Source organism: Sus scrofa, chromosome 6 (genome assembly GCF_054392235.1).
Source record: "Sus scrofa isolate SSC_HxYL_T2T_F1_AM1 chromosome 6, Sscrofa_HxYL_maternal_Yorkshire_Landrace_v2.0, whole genome shotgun sequence".
NCBI classification, from domain to species: domain Eukaryota; kingdom Metazoa; phylum Chordata; class Mammalia; order Artiodactyla; family Suidae; genus Sus; species Sus scrofa.
The window spans coordinates 20092513-20116476 of record NC_139388.1 but is presented as its reverse complement, the minus strand read 5'-3'; the positions used below and the strand labels follow the sequence as shown (position 1 = coordinate 20116476).

The window sequence follows — 23964 nt, the reverse complement described above, 5'->3', positions numbered from 1 at the left end:
ATGTGCGTGTTTTGCACGAACATGATGAAAAGTGTGAAAGAATGAGCAAATGAGTAACACTGGTTATCTTGGAGGGTAAAGTCAGGGAGAGTGATTGCTGCCCTTTTCTTTGTACATCTCTACACTGTTTGACGTCTGAGCTGAATGGAAAAATCCAACGAGGCATCTTTGATGGGAAAGGGGCGGGGAGAAATGCAACTGATGGTGCGTACCAGGGAGGGCTTTTCAGCTACTGATGATATTCTGTGTCCTAACTGTGTAATGTGCACAGAGGTATTCATTCATTTTACTACAATTTTCACTAGAAGTCAGCAAACTTGTTTTATAAAAAGCTGAGAGTAAATACTTCAGGCTTTGCCAGCTATACAGTCTCTGTCATAACTACTCAACTGCTATTGTAGCACAAACGCAGGAAAGACAATACATAAACAAGTAAGTGTGGCTGTGTTCCAATAAGACTTGAACAGGCAGTAGGTTGGATTTGGCTCCTAGGTCTTGGTCTGCCAACCCCTGATTTATACCTTTATTTATGTTACACAATCTTCTTTATGTGTAAAGAAATTTTTAACAATTTAAAAATATCAAACACATATGCAAAAAAAAAATGAATTTTTAGTGAAACTTTTAGTGGAAAAAAATCAAATCTGTTCCCTAAAATGAAAAATCCAAAAAATATATTTAAACAAATGAATTTCAGCATAGAACAATTCAATCTCAAACCTACAATCTAATCTTAACTAAAATCTTTAAGATTTCCTTCACAATTTATTTCAGGTAAGAAAATTTTCCCTATTCACTTCTCTCCTCTGCCCTCATTCTGTACTAAAATATTCACATCACACTTTATGTCTCTGCCTATCGAGGAGATGGAAAAATACAATCATCAGCCCTTTGGTTTCTTTTTAAGCACCTGCCCCACCCTATACCCATTCTTTAAATGTTCCAACTTCCACCTCCCTAAAATGATGAATTTAAGGTAGAAAGAGAAGAGGAAGAATGGAAATTTACAAGAAAGAGAGCATGACTGATAATTGTTACCAAGAAAACATTTTCCCTTTTTGCTCTTAATAAGCTGTAAGGCTGATGCAATTAAATTATAACTATAGCAACTCAGCTGGCATCACAGTCCTTTCGCTCCAGCAGCATCCTTGCACACAAGAAAAAGCCTGTATGCTCAAGACCTGAGGTATCTGCAAGCAACCAGAAGCAGCAATAGCAGTAAGGGCCTGCAGGGTGGGCAAGTTAGCAGAAATATCTAAAGGCTGGTTGGGGTGTTGGGGGATAGCACAGGGGAGCAGTTGGCTGCTTTTAACTGTAGTAAAAGAAAGATAAAATTAAAAAAATAAAGTTCCTCTGACTTGCCTTTACCAATACCAACAGAACCCAAACAACTAACCAACATTTTAAAAAATAAAATTCTGGGAAGGCCTACGTAAGAATTTCCACAACATCCTTACTGACTCAGCAGAAAAGCCAAAACATTCAACTCTCAACATTAGTTGGAAAAAGAATATAGCCCTTATACTCATGCCTATGACATTTACTATGTATCCAAAGCAATGTCCCCACTTTCACACCAGCACTTGGGTCTTTCTCAAGTTCAAGGAATAAAGACTGAACAGATAACTAACAATTTCTTACACAGTATTTCCCAAGCAGGATCTCAGACAACTGACAATTTCTCATGGAGTGTTTCCCACAGAGAATCTCAGCTGTTTTCCAGGACCAGCATGATCACAGCACCCCTCCATCCTCCCATGATCTTCCCATCAGGGCTAAGGGAGCATATGCTCTGAGGTCAACCTCACTGGGCTTGACTCCTGACTCACCACTCACCAGCTGTGTCATCTCTAAGCCTTAGCTGCTCAACTGTAACACACGGACCACAGTCCTACTATTTGCTGTGAGGATTAAGCAAAATTTTACTGACAGACAGTTCAGTAATGAGTAAATTACATTTCTGTGGGTTTGTTTTGTTTTGTTTTTCTGCCTCACCAAATTGTAAGTTTCCTGAGGGCAAGGACCATGTTTAACTCATGGCTATAGCCCCAGACATGGCCCAGGCCTGGCACATTGAGGACCTCAAACAAGTCCATGGAATCCACAACCCAATTTGTGTGGCAGCAACCACTGGACGGACAGTCTGCACTGCTCTCCAGCTACACTCTCCTGGGGCTCACCCACTTCCTCTTCTACAATCAACTGGCAGGTGCTGCATTTCTAAGGCCTTTCAGAAGTAGCCTCTGGGGTCACTGACAATAAGCAGACAGAACTCCACCTCACTTGGATGGCTTATCACTAACTGCTCATCAGTTTCTTCCAAGTGCTCTTAAAAACTCTACTCCCGGCTGAGTGCTCTCTGGCTTTGAAGAGAACACTTACCTGTGTGACCTACATTTACCAACATACTTATGTGAGCCATTTATGACCCAACCCAAGCAGGAACTACTGGGGCCCAAAGCTCTTTGCCCTTTCCCACTATGATCATCTCTGCCTGTGACAGGGGCTCGGCGCTTGGGCAGGCAAACAGGGTGGAAAACCCAGGAGGCAGGGAGACAAAGTAAGGCCTGTTTACAAAACCTCTTTTGAATTCCCGAGAATCTGGCTTGCGCCTGCATTGACAGTCTGCATCGAAATCCAAGACAGGAAAGAAGAAACAGATCCTGCCCCCGAGCCACCCAGTACCAGTGCTGCCTCCCCACCAGTACTCACGCCTTGACATCTGCTGTCTCCTGGGACGTGCGTGTGAGGGTACGGGAACGCAGGCGCTCGCCAGCCTGCTGGATCTCCTGTAGGTTCCGTTCCACATGGGGAAGCTCTGAGATGCCCTCGGTCTCAGCGGCAAGCTGTTCAGCTTGCTGAAGGAGCTCACCAAACCCATCAGTATCCATTGGAGAGGCAGATCCTGGGCCGGGGAGAAAAAAAAAGATCTAAATCAAGGGAAAGATGGGCTTCAAACACTGCCTGAACCTGTCACCAGCTTAACGAAACACTAGGACTTTTGTAAACAGACAAGAAGACAGCTCATCAACAAGCAGGATCTGTTCCTGAACACAGCCCAAGAACAACAGGCCTGACAGAGAAAATGAGTCAGACTGGGACGGAGTACATCATTTCTGTGCATACTGACAGCCCCAAGATTGATTTCTGCCACTAGACAAATATAAAGATATTAAGCCACAGAGAGAACTCCTGCCTGCCTCCACAGACTCAAAGCCAACAAGAAAACGGAAGCCACGGTGGCCACCTCTGGGAGGCTTACCATCACCCACACCTCCTCTCCCTCCTCCTGTCCTAGACAGAAAACCACCGCCACCCGCAGAGGGCTGGGCAATTTATAAGGCCCTTATCTCCTAAGATTCCCAACAACTCTATGAGGATCCTGAGAAGACAGAGAAGCAACTCCAGTCCACAGAGCTCGGCTCTGTACCCAGAACACTCTGCGGCAATGAGCTTGAACTGAGACCAGAAGAACACAGGTCTTCTGACTAATCCCATGTTAGTCTCACACACCTGCTCCTTTGCTAACAGAAAAGACAGTCTTAAAATTCATGTCCAAGTCTTCATTCACTTGATCTTTAGCTTCCAAGGGTACTGAGAGCAGAGTTCATGTCTTGTTATACATGACTTTCAAAATATTATAATATACCTACTACTTACAGAAATACCATTGCTACTAATAATTCTACTAATATAAACAGCAGCTGGCTTCTAGACCATGAATTTTAGCAAGATCACCTGTTTCTTCAAAAACTGAGAAAAGCCCTACAGTGTTGATACTTTATGGATATTACACATTTATGAATCGTCTATACGCTCTACCATCCTTGTATAAGGTTCTTGACCAAGAGAATGTTTTGAACTCTTACTACCATTTAGTCAACAGAAGATAAACAGTATAAAAATCATTTAAAAAATATACATTGCTTGGGAGCTCCTGTTTCGGTGCAGCAGAAACGAATCCAACTAATCACCATGAGGTTGTGGGTTCGATCCCTGGCCAAGCTCAGTAGATTAATGATCTGGCATTGTGGTGAGCTGTGGTGTAGGCCGAAGACATGGCTCAGATCTGGCATTGCTATGGCTGTGGGGTAGGCTGGCAACTAGCTCCAATTAGACCCCTGGTCTGGGAAGCTCCATATGTGACAGGTATGGCCCTAAAAAAAGAAAAAAAAAAAAAAAAAAAATTACATTGCTTAAAAGCTAACAAAATCATTACCCCAAAAAAGAAAAAATTCTTTAAATAGTAGCTCACGTTGATTATACTTTTTCTCTTTGTTTTAAAACCCATGGCTCTATTGCACTTTTGAAATCCCTCTGGTCTGGAACTGTAGTTACAATGTTAATGTAATGTCTAATTTTATCTCAGCTATGAAGCTCAAGTTAATGTTAAAAGGGCATAGTTTCTGCCATAAATCCACAGCAGAAAAATAATTTTTTTTGTTTTTTTGTTTTTTGTTTTTTGTCTTCTTTGCCATTTCTTGGGCTTCTCCCAAGGCAACTGGAGGTTCCCAGGCTAGGGGTCTAATCGGAGCTGTAGCCACCGGCATACGCCACAGCCACAGTAACGCTGGATCCAAGCCACCTCTGTAACCTATACCACAGCTCATGGCAACACCGGATCCATAACCCACTGAGCAAGGCCAGGGATCGAACCAGCAACCTCATGGTTCCTAGTCGGATTCGCTAACCACTGAGCCTTGATGGGAACTCCAAAAAATAAATTATTTTTAAAATGAACATTAAAGGACATTAAACTTAAAGGCAAGGGCACAAAAATAGCTCAGCTGGAGTAAACATTTTGATATTCTTCCTAAAGTGCCACACTGACTTTAATCTTTAGACAAAAAATCACATATGCTATAACTCTTCACCTAAAGTTTCTAGATAATCATTGTCCCTTTTTTTGACCTAATAGAATTAGGCTGTAACTAACTAGCTATCTCTACCTGAGAAAATGGGGGTGGCAGAAGAAGAAAGATGTTCCCAGAGACAGGAGACAGAAGAGTATTATTAAACAAAGGCTCCTGCCTGATGGACAGATCTTTTTCCTCAGAAACCTATAGGGCCAATGCCATTCTATGAACTACCAGAAACATGGCTGCTCATCAGAAAGAGGAAAGAAAAGTAGTATGCTGCCTCTTCCCCCGACCCCATACATTTTTTTATTCTAAGATAAAAATAATTTGTCTAACAGAGTCAAGGAGAAGGAAATACTTTTTTCCTTCACAAGGAAAAAAAAATTTTTTTTTGTTTTTGTTTTTAGGCTGACCCACGGCATACGGAGTTCCCAGACCAGGGCTGGGGATCAGGGATCAGATCCTAGCCGCAGCTGTGAACTAAACCACAGCTGCGGCCGCACGGGATTCTCTAATCCACTCCCAGTGCCGGAGATCAAATCTGCATCCTGGCACTGCAGAAATGCCACCATTCCCATTGCACCACAGCAGGAATTCCCATAAGGAAAATTTTTGAACTCCCTGAATAAAATACTGAATGAAACAAAACTTTTTTGTGTTTAAAAAAAAAAAGAAGAAAAAAAAGAAAAAGAAATACATCTAACATATTTAACATTTCACATAACATTTCCAAGTCAGACAAATTCAGACAGAGAAAATGCTGTTTCTCAAATGACCTGCCCATACAAAGATTTAAAGTGACAGATTTAAGTAGTAAAGGCAAAATAAAAGTCATGATTTACTTTAATATGGTCCAATAAATAAGATTTTTTTAGTTAATTAAACAGAATTTTGACTACGGTAAATAAAGGCTGAATCTCTAAACAACATCTTAAATTTAATATGCCCCAAACTGAGCTCTAACCTTTTGCTTACAAAACCTGCTCCTCAGCCTTCTCAGAGTGGAGACTGTTACTCAATTGCTTGGCTTAAAATCCTTGGGGGCCTCTATGACTCACACCCCACACCTAACAAGCCAACAGAGCCTTTCAAATCTGCCATCAAAATACATCCAGAATATTCCTCTTCCCACCATCTCCTCCCATCCAAGTCACTGCTGACTCTTTCCTGGCTTCCCCACTTCAGCCCTTGCCTCCTATAGTCTCTTCTCAACCCAGCAACCAGTGATCCTTTAAAAGTCTGATCACATCCATCCTCTGTACAGAGTGAAGCCCTACAGAGGCAACCCGCCTCTCTTGACCTTCCAGACTCATTTTCAGCCTGTCCCCCTTGCTTTTCTGGGCTCCAGTCACCCTGGGGCCTCCTTGCTGCTCCCCTAATGGGTCAAGCACATTCCTGCCCTAGAGCCTTTCTTTGTACTACTCCCTACTTCCTCTACCTGGAAAGTGCCCGTCCAAGATAAGCTCATTCCCTAACTCTCTCAGCTAAATTGTCACTTTGCCTTTGATGCTAACCAACAATTTTTTGTTTTGTTTTGTTTTGGTCTTTTTGTCTTTTTCTAGGGCCGCATCCATGGCACATGGAGGTTCCCAGGCAAGGGGTCCAATCAGAGCTGTAGCCACCAGCCTACGTCACAGCCACAGCAACGCGGGATCCAAGCCGCATCTGCAACCTACACCACAGCTCATGGCAATGATGGATCCTTAACCCACTGAGTAAGGCCAGGGATCAAACCCGAAACCTCATGGTTCCTGGTCGGATTTGTTAACTACATGAACCACGACGGGAACTCCAAGAACAAGATATTTATGAGTGTAACCTGCAACCACTTCCCCAGCACTCCCCCATCTCCTTTACTGTCTGTTACCTTGACTAGAATGTAAGCCCCACATGGACAGGGATTTTTGCCTGTTTTGTTCACTGAGGTACCTCATGTTCCTAGAACAGTGCCTGGCACATAGTAGGTGCTCATCTGCTGAATGACTCAGAGGAGTTTTATTCTTCCATTTGTGGAGAGTCTGTTCTTCTTGAAGGCGTCCTACACACCCTTGCCAAATCAGCACCCACTGGCAAGCAGAGACCAGAGCAAACACATTTCCTTCTGACTACCAACTGATAGTTAACATTTCTGAGGCTGCACAGCATAAGGCAGTGACAGTACAAATGGCACGAATTCAGATCACACTTGGTGCAGACTAGTGCTTTCCCTCTAAATACCCAGACAAAAACCCAGTGGTATTTTAGAATAGCCCAGTTTTCAGGTGACCAAATTCCAAACTAAAAGAACGAATATACATACATGGAGAATTGTGCTATGTAACTTCAGAGTAGAAAATAAGCTTGTTCCATGTCTGTCTGAGAGAAGAGAAAAATGTACATAATACCCTATTTGGGAAAAACTGGATCTGTCTTGCATTATAACTCAACAAGTGGAAACTGATTTACAAAAAAAGTTATTAAAGTTTACAAATCTATACTGTGATGTAGTCATCATCCTATTTCATTAAAATTTTTAAATGTATGATTAACTTAATTAACTTAAGACAGAATTCCTGTTGTGAATTGAATGAACCTGACTAATACCTGAGGATGCAGGTTTGATCCCTGGCCTTGCTCAGTGGGTTAAGGATCTGGTGTTGCCATGAGCTGTGGTGTAGGTCATAGACGTGGCTTGGATCCCGCATGGCTGTGACTGTAGCGTAGGCTGGCAGCTGCAGCTCCAATTCGACCCCTGGCCTGGGAACTTCCATAATACCCCGTGTGCGGCTCTAAAAAGCAAAAAAAGCATAAAATTAAATTAAAGACAAATTTTAAACATCAACTTAGCCACAAAACATAGGGGTTAAACCAACCAAATATCAATTTTGACCCAAGATACTGAAAACTGATCATGAAAGTACCTCATTAGCTTTGTCCAATAGAGAGAGCTAAAATGATCAGGGGGAGGCCAGATGTGAGAGGGAAGTCTACGCTTGATGTTGGGAAAATCTGGCCAGGACGCATGCAGAGACTGGATGCCGGCTGCACCCCTGGGGAGCTATGGAGGTGGGATCCAGGAAGAAGCTGCACTGAGAACCCTAGAAGGAGTATGTGGAACATAAAATGCAGCAAAACTGGGACTGGACAGGAAAAGGCCAGCATGGACAAACTCACAGCATGAGGGGAAGGGTGCCTCCTAGCTGTCACTATGACTGTGAGCCTGACTGTTGAGAGGTCTCTAGAAACACTGGAAGTTGCTGCAGAGAGCATCACAGGCTACCAGCTCCCTGAGCAACAAACTGCTCTTTATGCCTCTAGGTAAAAGTCCTACTGAGCCTCCAAAGACCTCCTCAGACACCCGGGAAATCACAAGCATTAAAGTGAAAAGCAAACTTACCACTGTTGTCAGAAGGCAAGATGGGCTACCCTTGGGGGGAGGAGGGCAGAAAGGAGGGTTCTGGGGGGCTGGTAATTTTGGTTTTCTATTCTGGGTTCTGCTTAATAAATAGTGTGTTCACTTTGAGAACATTCATTGAGCTAGATTCATGATTTTACACACTTTTCTCATTGCATATCGTACTTCAATAAAAAAGGTCCCCCACCCCCAAAACAAAGGACAATGACCCACTGTTTTTCAGAGGCTGCAGTACACCCTGCTCTATTAGAAATGGTGGGTGTTCTTTGTGGGAAATTTCCAAGATCCAGACCTCTTCACCACACCTAAAGGATGCAAGGAAAATTAACTAGAGGTAAAAATTAAAGCCTGCAGCTTTAGAGAGACAGCTCCTACCTAAAGCTAAAACCAAAGGCTGGGCAGACTTCCATTTCCTCAAATTAGTCAGCATTCACCTGCCATTCAGTGTCCAAAAAATTGCTCCTCTCGGGCACATAAACATTCTTAAGAAAGAGAAAAAAAAATCCCCAGGCTGCACATAGGATGAAATAAATTTAAAAAAAAAAAAAAAAAAAAAGGCAGAACAAAAAAAAATGCATTAAATAATTTTGGTATACTGGCCATTAACATGCCTTAATTATGAAAAATATGGTCATTTCCACATTCCCAATATAACCGTGTTAAATATTTAATCAAGCCAGAAAAGAGTAGTTTAGTATAGGAAGAAATGTATTTAGTCTTTGTCCCTGGGTTCCTAGCACAAAGCTTCTAAAACCCCTAGAACATCCTGAAGTTAGGAGTCTTTTGTAACTCAGAAGGAACCCCCCTTTTAAGTGCACCTGAGTTTATGTAAATCCAGTGACCTGGAGGGGCTATGCTAGATAGCTTCAGGATGGCTGGTCCCCACAAAGACCAAGTGATTAGAAGGTTAGAACTTTCGGCCCCACCCACCAAGGGAAGTGGGGGGCGGTGGTCCTACAGATTAAGCTCCATGAAAACTTTATTTTCTTTTCTTTTTAGGGTCCCACCGGCTGCATATGGGAATTCCCAGGCTAGGGGTGGAAATGGAGCTGCAGCTGCCAGACTAAGCCACAGCCATGCCAGATTCAAGTCGCATCTGTGATTTACACCGCAGCTTATGGCAATGTGGGATTCTTAACCCACTGAGCGAGGCCGGAGATGGACCCCACACCCTCGTGGTTCTAGTCGAGTTCTTCACCCGCTAGGCCACAGAGGGAACTCTTGAATGAAATCTCTTGAACAATGAGATCTGATGAGCTTCAGGGCTGGAGAATGGCACACCCTGGTTCCACAGAGACAGAGGACTAAGGACACTTCCGGACCTCGCCCTGTGTACCTCTCTATCCGGCCACTCATCTGTATCATCTATAATAAACTGGTGAATGTTAAGTAACTGTTCTTGAGTGCCCACCGTAGCTCAACAGAAATGAATCTGACTAGCATCAATGAAGACACAGGTTTGATCCCTGGCTCCGCTCAGCGGGTTAAAGATCCGGCACTGCTGTGAGCTGTGGTGTAGGTCACCAACTCAGCTCAGGTCCCAAACTGCTGTGGCTGTGGTGTGGGCCGGCTGCTCCACCTCTGATTCGACCCCTAGACTGGGAACCTCCATATGCCGAACGTGCGGCCCTAAAACAAAAAAAATAAATAAACTAGATGTTCTCCGAGTTCTGTGAGTTGTCCTAGCAATCTAATCAAACCTGAGGGGGTGGGGGCAGTGGTGAGAACCTCTGATTTGTAGCCAATTGGTCAGAAGCACAAGTAGCAACCTGGACTTGGCAACTGGCATCTAAAGGGGGTGGGGGCTATGGGACTGGATCCTTAACATGTGGGATCCAGTGCTATCTCCAGATAGTGTCAGGACTGAGTTAAATAGTAGGGAACCCAGCCGCTGTCCAGAAACTGACACTTGCTTGATGTATGGAAAATCCAAAGCTGTGGACTCTCCCGGGTTTGCCTCACATCAGCCCTCTGACCCTGGGACTGGCCCCTCCCCAGTCCCCCTTCCCTCTTTAAATTGTTTACTTAGAGAGTATATGTGGGAGAAGAAATGTTTTGTAAATGATGAAATCTGTCCAGTACATGTTCTTTTGACCCAGCACAGAGTGCCAGGGGGAACTCGCAGCCCTTTTCAAGGACACCGCAACATACTCAACAACCCAGGTGAACTTTCCCTTCTCCTTACCGCCCACCATCCAAACAGACCAGTTATCCAAGAAATACCGTGGATTGCGAAAGAGATGAAAGGGTAAAGACAGGGTCATCTGTCTTTCCTTCAGCATTAAAAGACTCTCTCTCTCAGTTCACTGACATGCACAGGGAGATGACACCAGCTACTTTCCCTGCAGCAGGTCAATATACCCCAACAATTACTTATTACAGCTCACTGTGGAATTCTGCTTTTACCGCATACCTAAATACTACCTCTTTCAATTACAAAGATCTCACAATCTAACAAATGCACATTTAGTACTGCTGTCTTTCGAATGTTGTCAGAGGGGGGAATTTCATTTACATCAGAGGAAATAACTGATGCTGCTACTTATACCTTTTTTATTCAAAATGTACAATGCTTTTTTTTATTATTTTTTTGAAGTTTTAATGTGACAGTAAAATAAATCTAAAAATATTTCAGGAGTTCCTGCTGTAGTGCAGTGGGTTAACAATCCAGCTAAAAAGGAAATGATAATGCTTATCAATTTCAAAGGGTTGATAACACACAGAAAGTATTTTATAAACTCCTGATTTATGTCATTGTAAAATGCTATTATAGCTTATTTCCAAATTTGCCAATTTGGCAACATTTTTCACTTAATTATAAGCATCTCTGCTTCGAATAATCTTCCCGTAAATATGTGATACTAAATTACAACTTATTTGATCACAGCATCATATGCATTCAGTAAGAACTTCTGGGAGACCGTTACAATTTTTGAATGTACAATGTAAAAAAATCCATTATCGGAGTTTCCATCGAGGCACAGTGGAAACAAATCCAACTAGGAAACATGAGGTTGCAGGTTCAATCCCTGGCCTTGCTCAGTGGGTTAAGGACCCGGCATTTGCCATGAGCTGTGGTGTAGGTCACAAATGTGGCTCAGATCTGGCGTTGCTGTAGCTGTGGCTGTGGCATAGGCCGGCAGCTACAGCTCCGATTAGAACCCTAGCCTAGGAGCCTCCATATGTCTCGGGTGCAGCCCTAAAAAGACAAAAGACAAAAGACAAAAAAAGAAGAAGAAAATCCATTATCGAATATGGTTTTTATTACAAATCCAAATCTCCACAATGAAGGTGTGAGTCAAAAGAAATTTAGCACCGAATTTCAAGGGGAAATCTTGCCCTCAAACTTTCTTATTAATTGGACTGTAATAGGATTAAGACACAAGAACAGTGTTCAATGTTCAACACCAAGATTAATTAGGGAAGCTTCACAAGAGGTATCAAAAACTGAAGGCTGGTTCTGCTCTCCTCTCTTCTGAATAGATGAACTATGGATTAATGACAGTATCATTCTACTCTGTACTGTACCTGTCAGCTGTCAATTACAACAACCACAAGAAAATTACATCTTAACAGATACTACTGTTTCAGACATCTCTGGAAGAGGAGGAAAAAGATGATTTAAAAAAAAATGTATCTTGTGGATAATTCTTTATAGTCCTGTGAGACTAAAAGAGTTAGACCTAATCATTATTCATAAGGGAGACTTCTGGAGAAAACAAAGAACTAAAATAAATTACCATAGACAGAAGAGAAATTAAAGACCTGGGTGATTCAGTACAGATGCCGGCCTGGATGACTCAGTGTTTGCAGTAAGAAGTGCGTAGTATCAGCTTTCCTGATACATAAAATAACACTTGTATCATTTCATCTTCAATGAGCAAAGAGAAGCAATCTGGAATCACACAGAAACTATCCACACAGGCTACTTTATGACAAATGCTCTAAGCAGAATAGATAAAGCTGGGATAAAGCTGTGGACTCTCCCTGGTTTGCCTCACATCAGCCCTCTGACCCTGGGACTGGTCCCTCTCCATCTCTGGATCCCAGTTTCACCACCAGTGGAAGGACGGGGTTGGTTCAAGTGAGTTCTAAGGTCCTGCTTGCCATGAAGAATTTACAAATGAGGGATGTCTTAATGCACTCTTTCAACTCACTTAATGAATGTGTCCTCGGAAGGAGCAGCCCCGCTTTAGCGATGATGAAAATTACCTGTATATAGAACCTTAGGAAAGACATGGGCCCCATATGCACAAAGAGGGCAGGATCACCAAGTCCATCTCCAAAAGGCTCTGGCTCTTTTCTCTAAACCAGCAGTTCTCAGATGGGGGCAGCTTTGTTCCCAAGGAAGCACTGGCAATATCTAGGGCATTTTTGGTTGTCACAACTGAGAGAGAGAGAGAGGGAGAGACCATGTGCTACTGACATCTAGAGGGCAGAGGCCAGGAGTGTTGCTAAACAACCTATGATGCACAGCACAGCCTACACAACAAAGAATTATCCAATATCAAAAAACAAACAAACAAACAAAAAACCCCACAAACAACCCAGTCAAAAAATGAAAAGATTTAAATAGACATTTCTCCAAAAAGACATATGGATGACAAAAAAATACGTGAAAAGATGCTCAACTCACTAACCACTAGAGAAATGCATATCAAAACTACTATGAAGGGGAGTTCCTATTGTGGCTCAGTAGAAACGAATCCAGCTAGTATCCGTGAGGATGCAGGTTCGATCCCTGGCCTCGCTCAGTGGGTTGGGGATCTGGTGTTGCTGTCGACTGTGGTGTAGTCTGCAGATGCGGCTTGGATTCTGCGTTGCTGTGGTATAGGCTGTCAGTTGTAGCTCCGATTCTACCTCTAGCCTGGGAAATTCCACATGCTGAGGGTGCGGCCCTTAAAAAGAAAAAAAAAAAAAGGCTGCAAACAAATGCTAGAAAGGGTGCACAGAAAAGGGAACCCTCTTACACTTAGGAAATGTAAACTGGTACAACCACTACGGAAAACAGTATGGAGGTTCCTCATAAAACTAAAAATAGAACTACCATATGATCCAGCAATCCCACTCCTGGGCATCTACCTGGAGGAAGCCACAATTCAAAAAGACACATGCTCCCCCAATGTTCACTGCAACACTCTTTACAATAGCCAAAACTGGGAAGCAAACTAAACGCCCACTGACAGAGGAATGGATAAAGACATCTCACACACACACACACACACACACACACACACACACACACACAGAGGAATATTACTCAGTCATGAAAAAGAATGAAATAATGCCATTTGCAGCAACACGGATGGACCCAGAGATTATCATACTAAGTTAGACAGTGAAAGACAAACATCACAAGATATCACTTGTATGTGGAATCTTTAAAAAGGATACAAATCAATTTATTTATGTAACAGAAAAAGACTCACAGATTTTGAAAACAAACTTATGGTTACCAAAGAGGACAGGTGGAGGGGGAAAAGGGATGGACTGGGAGTCTGGGATTGGCATATGCACGCTGCGGTATAAGGAATGACCGGCCAACAGGGATCTGATGCACAGCACAGGGAACTCTACCCAATACTCTGTGATAATCTATAAGGGAAAAGAATCTAAAAAGGAATGGATGTATGTATAACTGAGTCACTTTGCTACACAACAAAAATTATCACAACACTGTAAATCAACTATAGTTCAACAAAACTTTAAAAAAAAATAAAAAAGGATTATTCAGCCCAAAATATCCATAGCGTCAAGGTTGAGAAACCCTGCTGTGAACTAAGGAAGGCTTCTTGTCCTGAAAGCCATGACACAGCATCAAAGGCACCTCTGGAAATATTTTTTTTAAATATAAGAAAAGCACTATAGCCATTATCAGATTCTAACAAAAGTCTAGTCCCCAGTCCCTCTCCCTGCCCCAAATAATCTTAAAACACTGTATATACAGAATTACACCATTTGTGTTTTTTATAGTGATATGTTCGTTCATACCCCACCATACCAGAGAACAATGAAAAAAATCAAACTACAACTACTTGAGACAATAAGGGACACATCTCACTCACACACATAAAACTAAAGTAAGAGCTCCTGTCATGGCTCAGCGAAAACGAATCTGACTAGTATCCATGAGGACGCAAGTTTGATCCCCGATTTTGCTGAGTTAAGGATCTGGCATTGCTATGAACTGTGGTGTAGGTCACAGACGTGGCTCGGATCTGGCATTTCTGTGGTTGTGATGTACCCATAGCCTGGGAACCTCCACATGCCTCGGTGTGGCCCTAAAAAGACAAAAAACAAAACAAAACAAAAAACCTACATAGCCAGATACAAAAACAAAACAACAAAAACAAACTGCATGAATCCATTTATTTGGATTTTAAGAACAGAAAAAAAAAATGAATCTGTAGTGCTAGAAATCAGAATCCTGGTTATTGGGGAGTGGAAGAGAATGACTGGGGGGCACCACAACAGAACTTCCCTGGCACTATAGAAAGTGAAACATGTCCCTCCAAAATTCATATTTTGAAGCCTTAACCCTCAATGTGAAGGTATTTGGACAAGGGGCCTTTGGGAGGTAATCAGGTTTAGATGAGGTCATGGAGGGAGGGGGGCTCAGGATGGGATTAGTGCCCTAAGAAAAGACACCTGAAGGCTGTTTCCTCTATCTCCCTCCCCCACACCACACACACATTCACCCAGGAAAGAACAGGTAGTGCATCTCCAAGCCACGAAGAGGGCCCTCACAGGAACCCAACCATGTGGCACCCTGGTCTCAGACTGCCAGTCTCCACAACTGTGAAAAAAAACAAACTTCTGTTGTTTAAGCCACTCAAGTCATGGCAGTTTATATGGCAGCCCAAGCTAGAACACTAGGGTATTGGAAATATTCTGTATCTCAATACAGGGGGTGGTCACATGAGTGAATATTTAAAAATTAATCAAGCTCTACATTCAATATATATTATATATAAGGTATAACATACACATATTAAGGTTTGTTTACAGACACCATTTAGAAGAAATAGCAAGAAACATAACATCAGCATATAAAGAAGCTGGGCGTTACCTTCAGAAAGAGCAAAGCTAAGAGTTGGAAGATTTCTACTTTTCATTTCATACACTGTCAATCCGAATGCTTTTTCATAAGTGTGTGTGATCTTTTCTAATTTTTAATAACCTGTTCATTTTAAAACCTCTAAACTCCCTGCTTCAGAATGTTGTCTCACCAGTGCCCCTTAAATCCGTGATGGCAATGAATGTTAAATCCACATCCCCATCCTGCTTCTGCACCCCACTCCAAGCCAAGAGTTTCCCGGCACTGCCTATGCATATCCACCCAAACCCATAACTCTCACACCCAGCATGTCTCAAAATGCAGTTATCCACCCACAGCCACAACCATCAGCTGCCCTCCTAAACCCCTCCACCTGTATCCTGGCTTCTCTCTCTCAGGTTCTAAAAGACCCTTTCTGGCATCTGTGCATGACCTTGTAATATTTATTTACAGGTTATACTCCACTCTCCAGGCTTAGAAACCATAAAAGATGCAGATTCATTTTTAAGAGAAAGCAGGAAGGTATTCCTCATTATCCAAACTATTGCTCCTCCCTAACTCCCTACTCTCAGGAAACCAAGTACTGGAGATTCAGGTAACATGTTATCCCTCACTCTCCAAATCTCTCATTACCTAAACAGATTGAGATAGCAAAAGATACTTTATGTTTGAAGTATCTTCTGTTGCTTTTTTTTCTCTTCTGCTAGCTTTATTAAGATATAACTGACATATAACATTGTAGAATTTTAAGGCATCTATCAAGTGATGATTTGATAGACATATCATACTGTGAAATGATTACAATAACGCTAGTCTGTTGCTTCCATTCTCATCACCATCACTCAAAGCCAGACCTCCACCCCTTTAAGCCCAAGTTCTTACTAGGTGCAAGTTCTAGCCCCTGCCACTGCACATCTTGCTCTGCTCAGTGTGGCCACCTTCATCTTTCTACCATCATTTTCCCTATGTTGCCCTCATTCCAAAGCCCTCAGTGCCTCCCACTCACAGGATCCAGATGAGATGCTGCTCTTGGAAAAACCCTGTGTATCAGTGATGTGACTTACTCTGTCCCTGACCATCCTTGAGCATGCCTGCTCTGCCCTTCCTCATCCACTTTTCACAACCAGGAACATCTGCTCACCTTCCACTGCACCCCTGAGATCTAGCCAGGAACTCTACTCCCCAGCTGGGTGACTCTGGGCAAATTAATTACTCCCTCTGGGCCTCATCTGTGAAATGGAAAAATAGTTGTCTCTCTCCCACCTGCCTCACAGTAACCAAACATTAGCCATCATTTTTACAACAAACTCAGGTCCTCCATGGTTTTCCTTGATACCAGCTCACAGGAATCTCCCCTCTTCTAAATTCCTCTCTACTACATTTATTATTTGCCATATACATTTTCATATGGCCAAATCCTCTATTCTTGTGCTCCGCAGGGTTTCTGCAGCCTCCTTGTTCTAGAGCTCTCACAGAGCTATTCTCATCAATATATATTTATTTGATGTTTTTGTCATTTTTATGGGGGGACAAGCAATTCAGGACCTGTACGTCCACCATCCTGCTGACGTCGTTCTCCTAACTTGCCTCATGTCATTGTCTAGTAATACCTAGATTCCTTCTCCCCCAAACGACTTTTAAAAATTTTTGTAGCTTTTCCTTTTCGGTAAATATATAATTCCAACAGTGCCCTTAAATACAGTAGCTAGGTCCTCAATACAGTCAATAACTGTAAGTATAACGTTCTGCAAACCTTCCCCCAAATGTCTAATTGACTCATTTTCTAAATTCCTGTAGGCCTTGTAAAGTCCACCAAAGTTAGAGCTCCATCTTCCTTCTTTCCTTCATTCATTAAACAAATATTTATTGAGCATCTACTACATACTGTTTGTTCAAAGCAACAGGAGTGGAGCTATGGAAAAACCAGACAAGGTTCCCAGTCTTGAGGAGTTTAAGTCTATTAGGAAACAGACAATAAAAATGCATAAAGAGATGCATGATACCAGGTAATAATAAGTGCTATTAAGGAGCTAAAATAGGGAAATGTGGTAAAGTGAACGGTGGGACTGCTTTAGCTGGGGTGTTCTGAAAAGCTTTTGTTTTTTTTTGTTTTCTTATTTTTTTTGTTTTTTTTTGCCTGCACCATAGCATATGGAAGTTCCGAGGCCAGGGATCAAACCCACACAACAGCGGTAACCTATGCCACTACAGTGACACCACCAGATCCTTAACCCACTGTGCCACCAGAGAACTGAGAAGTTTCTTTTAAAAGGAACCTTTGGGAGTTCCCATTGTGGCGCAGTGGAAACAAATTCGACTAGTATCCACGAGGACGCGGGTTTGATCGGTGACCTCGCTCAGAGGGTTAAGGATCTGGGGTTGCCCTGAGCTGTGGTGTGGGTGGCAGACTCGGCCAGGATCTGGCATTGCTGTGGCTGTGGCACAGGCCAGTAGCTACAGCTATGATTTGACCCCTAGCCTGGAAACTTCCATAGATGTAGACCTAAAAAGCAAAAAAATAAAATAAAAATTAAAAAAAGGAAAGCTCTGAACAGAGACTTGAATGAAGTAAGGGAGTAAGCTATGGAGACATCTGTCAAGGACACAAGGCAAGTGTATTCACTCTTTGAGAGCAGGAGGCCAGAGGGCTGAAGCACACAATCATGGGGAATGGGGAAGGGTGGTGGGAGAAGAGGTCAGGGCAGGGTCAGACCTCACAGGCTTCCCAGTACCAGGCTAGGACTCTGATTTCAGCCTATGTGTGTGACGAGAGCTAGTGAAGGGTTGAGTCTTCTCCAAGGTTTCTTCCCACTGCTGTGTGAGACCAGAGGAGGGAGGGGACAAAGAACGAACCAGGCTAATCTATCATTCAGAAGACACGATAAATGAGAACAGTGTGGAACAGAGTAACAGCGGTAGATGAGACCCCCTGCCCTGCACCAAAAAAAGAACATGTTTTACATATGTTTTAAGAGTAGATTTAGTATAGACGTGAATTGTTGATATTGAGTGTGAGAGGAAAAAAGAAGTCCAAGACAATACCAAGGCTTTAGGCCTGATTAACTCAGACCATGAACGTGCCATTTACTGAAATGGGGGAGATGGGAAAAGCAGCGGGCTTGGCATCAGAGGGCTGCCATGAGGATGGCATTAGAATACATAAGTAAAGCCCATGGCAGAGATTCACATGTAGCCAGAGCTCAAAAAGTGACTGTTGTCCTTTTTTCTACTGTCATTAGTTTCTTCTAAAACTTAGGTCTCTCCTTCCCTAAAATAATTCCTCACAATAGAGGAAACTGGGTGAGGGGTACAGAGGACTCCATACTATCTTGCATGTTTTCTGTAAATCTAAATTAATTTTAAACTAAAAAGTTTATTAAAGGAGTTCCCAATGTAGCTCAGCGGTTTAAGAACCCAACTAGTATCCATGAGGATGCAGATTCTATCCCTGGTCTAATTCAGTGGGTTAAAGGATCCAGCATCGCCCCGAGCTGGTCACAGGCACAGCTCAGATCTGGCGTGGCTGTGGCACAGGATGGCGGCTGCAGCTCCAATTTGATCCCTAGCATGGGAACTTCCATATGCTGCAGGTACAGCCCTAAAAAGCAATATTAAAAAAAAAAAAAAAAAAAAGTCCTAAACCCCATGTCCTCCTCTGCCTCCCAATCTCTTCACAAAGAGATGGCCATTCTTTGCCATACCTCATTCGTTCATCACCCACTGCAATCTAACTTCTGCTTGCCTCCCTCCCATATCCTGAATTCCTGGGCAGTCACCCATGACCTAACTGCCAAATCCAATGGACTCGTCAATCCTTTCTCACACCCTCTGACAACCTGACCAGTCCTATCTTCCTGAAACTCTCTCTTCCCTTGACTTGGAGATTCTACCTTCTCCCGGTTCTTCTCCTGCTCTTCCAGCTCCTCCCTCTCTCAGCCTCCTCTGCTGTGGCTTCTTTACCTACTGGGCTCTCATATGCCGGGCTTCTATCCTTGGACCTCCTTTTCTCACATTATGTATTTCTCTGGATAACATTCACCTGGGCCATGGCTTCAACTACAATTCTGACCAGTGGCCATTATTCTTCCAGATGGCTACAGACCTCTCTGAATCCGTTCACATACACCTGCACACAACAGAACCACACCCATACTCTTGAGCTGGCAGTGTCAGGAGGCTCAACACTGCCCTTCCCCAGCAAGTCCATCCAAGGACCTCTGAGTCAGGCAAGGATCCTGACCCATTAAACAAAGGTGACTTCCATATCTCTATGCCCAGCCCTGCTCTCCCCAGGCCAATTATTTCCAACTGTCCATCTGACACCTGCACCTGGCTGATCAATGGGTGCCTCGAACTACACATACTCCTAGCTCCTCACTTCTCCCTCCTCTCAGCTGCCACCGCCACCACCAGCACCACCACTTCCTCCTCTTGCGTTTGTGATCTCTGTTGGCAAAACGGACCCAGTCAATTCAGTCAGAAACCACCTGAGAGTCACCTGAGCCAATCTCCAGCTCTACTTCTCAAATCTTTTGCAAAGGTGAACCCTCATTTCTTTTGCCCCCACTCTAACCTCTCGCTTTTCTCCTGATTACATCAATAGTCTAAACCTTTTCATTCCTCTAACTCACACTCCCCTTGTCTAGAAAGGTCTTTCTGAAGTGCTCCCCTGCTTTTATCCCCTCAGGGACTCTATCTATCCTCTACAGGAGAAGCACTCACACTTTACCATGGCCAAACAGGGCACCCTCCAAATAATGGGCACTGCCACCCTTATCATCCTCACATCTTACTGCCCTCCCCCCACCCCCGCAGACACCCTAATAATGCACTCCCTGGGGTGCTCCATGCTGTTTCCTCCCTCCACACCCCAGCACATGCAGGTACACACTACTAGAACACAAACTCACCCTGTCGCAGGGGAACTCCTATATATCTTGCAAAGTCAGCTGGGACAGTCCCACCTACCACAAACCCTCCCACACTATCCTGAACCTTGTGTTACTGTTCTTCCCAGGCCAGCTGGAAGACGTAGGATGATTTCTTCCTAAGTCTGTCCTCCTTTCTACATGGAGAATTCCTGCAGGTAAGGTCCACAGACTGCTCAGCTACTAAGTTAAGCACAAAAAAAGATACCAAATGTGAAGTTCCCACTGTGGCATAATGGGTTAAGGAGCCGCACTGTCTGGGGGCAGTGGGTTAAGGATCTGGTGCTGCTGCAACTGAGGCTCAGCTTTGATCCCTGGCCTGGGAACTTCCATATGCTGTGGGTGCAGCCAAAAAAAAAGGTACCAAATAAATGTTTGCTGAATTAAAGTGACCTGACCCCTAAACATACCTAGGGTCTTCACCTTCAGGTCTTTGATCTGAGCCCTCCCTCTCCTTAGCACATCTGTCTTTCTACCTTAGTTTCTACTTCAGTCCATCAGGAAGCAGGTTGAGACACTCAAACTCACCACATCTCCAAGTATTTGCACTTGCTATTCCCTTTCCAGGAATGCTCTTGCCCTAGATACTCCCCTCTCTGGTTTCAATTGGGTCTTTATTCAGATAACTTTGTCATCTTTTTAAAAAACAGCCCTGCTGCAACATGCTATCCCTGCATGTTTATTGCTGGTGGTGTCCTCCACAGAAACAGCAGCTCAGTGAGGGCAGGGCTATCTCAGTCACTGCCGGATCCCCAAGCCTCTAACAGTGCCAGGTACACGGATTTATTTCCTATTTATTGAGTACCTACTGTGTGCCAGGTCTAGGTGCTGAGGATACATGAGGGAACAAAACAGATTAAAAAAGAAAAAAAAAAACCTTGGAGTTCCCGTCGTGGCTCAGTGGTTAATGAATCCAACTAGGAATCATGATGTTTCAAGTTCGATCCCTGGCCTTGCTTAGTGGGTTAAGGATCCAGCATTGCCATGAGCTGTGGTGCAGGTCACAGACGGGGCTCGGATTCCCACGTTGCTGTGGCTCTGGTGTAGGCCGGTGGCTACAGCTCCAATTGGACCCCTAGCCTGGGAACCTCCATATACCGTGCGTGCAGCCCTAGAAAAAGACAAAAAGACAAAAAAATAAATAAATAAGTTATAATTTTAAAAAAACCCACTTCACATTCTAGAAGGGGAAAACAAACAATACACAAGATAAGTGAATAAAATATAAGAACTAAAGTGGTAAAGGAAGATAGGAAGCGAGAAAAGCCTCGCTAGATGACTGTTGAATAAAAACCTGAAAGAACTAAGGAAGCAAACCATGAGTACTGAACTGCAAGCACAAAGGTCTGAGGCTGAAGTGTATCTGCCATGTAGAAGAAGAGGAGGGTAGCAAAAAATCAAGGTGGAAAAGTATCAGTGGGTCAGATCACATAAAACCTTACAGCACAGTGTAAGTTCATCTTTAAATGAGAAGAAGACCCATTGGTTGGTTTAAGTAAATGAGTGATATGATCTGACTTGTGTATCAAAAGGATCCTTGTACAGTCAGCATTGCCATGAGCTGTGGTATAGGTCGCAGATGCAGCTTGAATCCCTCGTTGCTGTGGCTATGGCATAGGCCAGCAGCTACAGCTCCAATTCAACCCCTGACCTGGAAACTTCCCTATGCCTCGGGTGTGGCCCTAAAAAAAAATAAATAAATAAAAGGATCCTTCTAACTGCTGTGTTTAAAAGAGAAGTCAGAAAGTGACATGGGAGACTATTTCAGTTATCCAAGAGAGAGAGTTCCCATAGCGGCTCAGCAGGTTAAGGACCCATGTACATGCAGGGTGGATCCCTTGCCTGCCTCAATGGGTTAAAGATCAGGCAATGCCACAAATGCAGTAGAGACTGCAGATGCAGCTCTGATCTGGCATTCCATGGCTGTGGCGTAGGCCTCAGCTACAGCTCCAATTCAACCCCTAGCTGGGGAACTGCCATATGCCACAGGTGCTGTGGTAAAATTAAATAAATAAATAAAAATCCAGGCGAGAAAGAGAGCAGTCAAGCATGACTCACTGGTTATAGGTCAGAGCCTTTTACACTACTGAGAAAAGGAAAAACAGCAAGAGGAGTCTGGAAAGAGAGGTGGAAGGGAGCTTGCTATCTTGATAGGTTCCGTTTGATTCCCAACCATCTCAATGAAGATATTAAGTAGGCAACTGGATATAGATCAAGGGAGAGGCTCAGGCTGGAGATTAAAATGTGAGACCTGTTCCCTAACACATAGGTATTCAGAACTATAAGCTTTGAGTGAGATCACCATAAATGAAAAATGAAAATGTCCCAAACACAAATAAATGCACAAAGAATTATAGCTGAAAGAAAGATGTGCTAAGATGTCCAAGGACATCCTCTCACGCCCGCCCCCCCCAACGACAGAAAAGAAAGGTGACCCTTACTCATGCTGAAAGACATTTCTGTCAAAACAAAAAAAAAATCGAAACCGTCTTCTCACACCCGATAAAGGGCAAACCCCGACCAGCGGCTCTGTCAATGGGTCAGCCAAATTTTGAACAAAGACCCCTGCGGTCGGCCCGTAATTTCTTAAAAAGAGATCCGGTAAACATAGGCATTGCCTTTGCAGAGGATGAGGTGCTGTGAACCCAGAGAAAGTAAAGGCCACCTCCAGGTTCTAATTACTAGTTATCTTCCCGGATGAGAAGGAGCATTTCCCCTGGATGCAGACAGAGACGACAGGCCAAGGCTCGGAGTCATCACCCTCGCCTCAAAGAACCTTTTCCTCCCAACAGGGTGTATCCCCGAGGGGCGAGCGAGTTGGCAGGGCGCAGGCACGAAAGTTATCAGGCGCACTGTGGTGGAGGGGTGGGCTGGCAGGGTAAGGGTGGGCGTGGCACGCCGGCAAAGCGCTGCAGCGCGGGAGGAGGGCAGTCGGAAGGCCAAGGCTCTGTATTCAGAAAGAGGGCAGATAAAAGACACTGCTGAAGCGCAGCCTAACGCTGTAATGGGCGGGGGGGGGGGGGGGGCTCGACAGGGCGCTGTGTCGCCGGCGTCAGGCGTGCCGGCTGCCATGAGGCGAACGGGAAGTGTGCGCAGCACCGCTCTGAGACTAGCGACTGGGCTCTACCTAGCCTCGGGGCCCTGGGTTCAAGGACATGCCTCGAGTCGGAAGGACCCGGCCAAAACCACCCTTACCTGGCTCTGCAGCTTTGTCCGCCGCTCAGGTCCGGGCTTGAGAACGCGGCCGCCGGTTCTCGCGCCGCGCGCCTGCGCTTCCTGATTGGCTAAGGCCGGCTTTCCCAGAAGCCCCCGCGCGGCGCGCCGCCAAATGAACTTTATGGAGACCCAAGGAGGAGACACGGACAAGGACGGGGTTGGGGCGGAGCTGGGTGCTGGGTGGGGGCGGGGCCTTCGGCTGAGTTGTCAATCCCCGAACGCCAGCGGCCCTGCCCTCACCCCGCCCAAGTGGTTAGTCAGCTATAGCCTGAGAAAGCGATTCTACAATTGCCTGCGGATTTCTCGCCCTTTATTGTGCGCCATCAGAGTACCAGGCACTATTCTAGGCCCCGAGGGGCACAGTGGTGATCACGACAGGCAAGATCCTGCCGTAATAGGTTCTCAGGCTGATAGGGAAAACACAATAGAATAAATCACTCCGAGTTTGTTAAGGACAATGACGGAAAAAGCTGGGTGATGGGAGAGAGAATGCCTACATGGTCAGAGTAG

General features: G+C 44.2%; 1 protein-coding gene across 3 annotated transcripts in view; it reads right to left on the bottom strand.

Annotated features, from left to right (window-relative positions):
• Positions 1–23527, bottom strand: part of NUP93 (nucleoporin 93) — a 115967-nt gene extending 92440 nt beyond the window's left edge. The window contains exons 1-2 of one of the 3 annotated variants that reach the window (XR_014804924.1): positions 23434–23516; positions 2713–2905 (exon numbers count right to left, since the gene is read on the bottom strand). Coding sequence is in view for 2 of the 3 variants with exons in the window: in NM_001244152.1 (NP_001231081.1) it covers positions 2713–2891 (179 nt within the window). In the remaining variant the exon portion in view is untranslated. 3 annotated transcript variants of the gene reach the window in all.
• Positions 23528–23964: the final 437 nt, after the last annotated feature.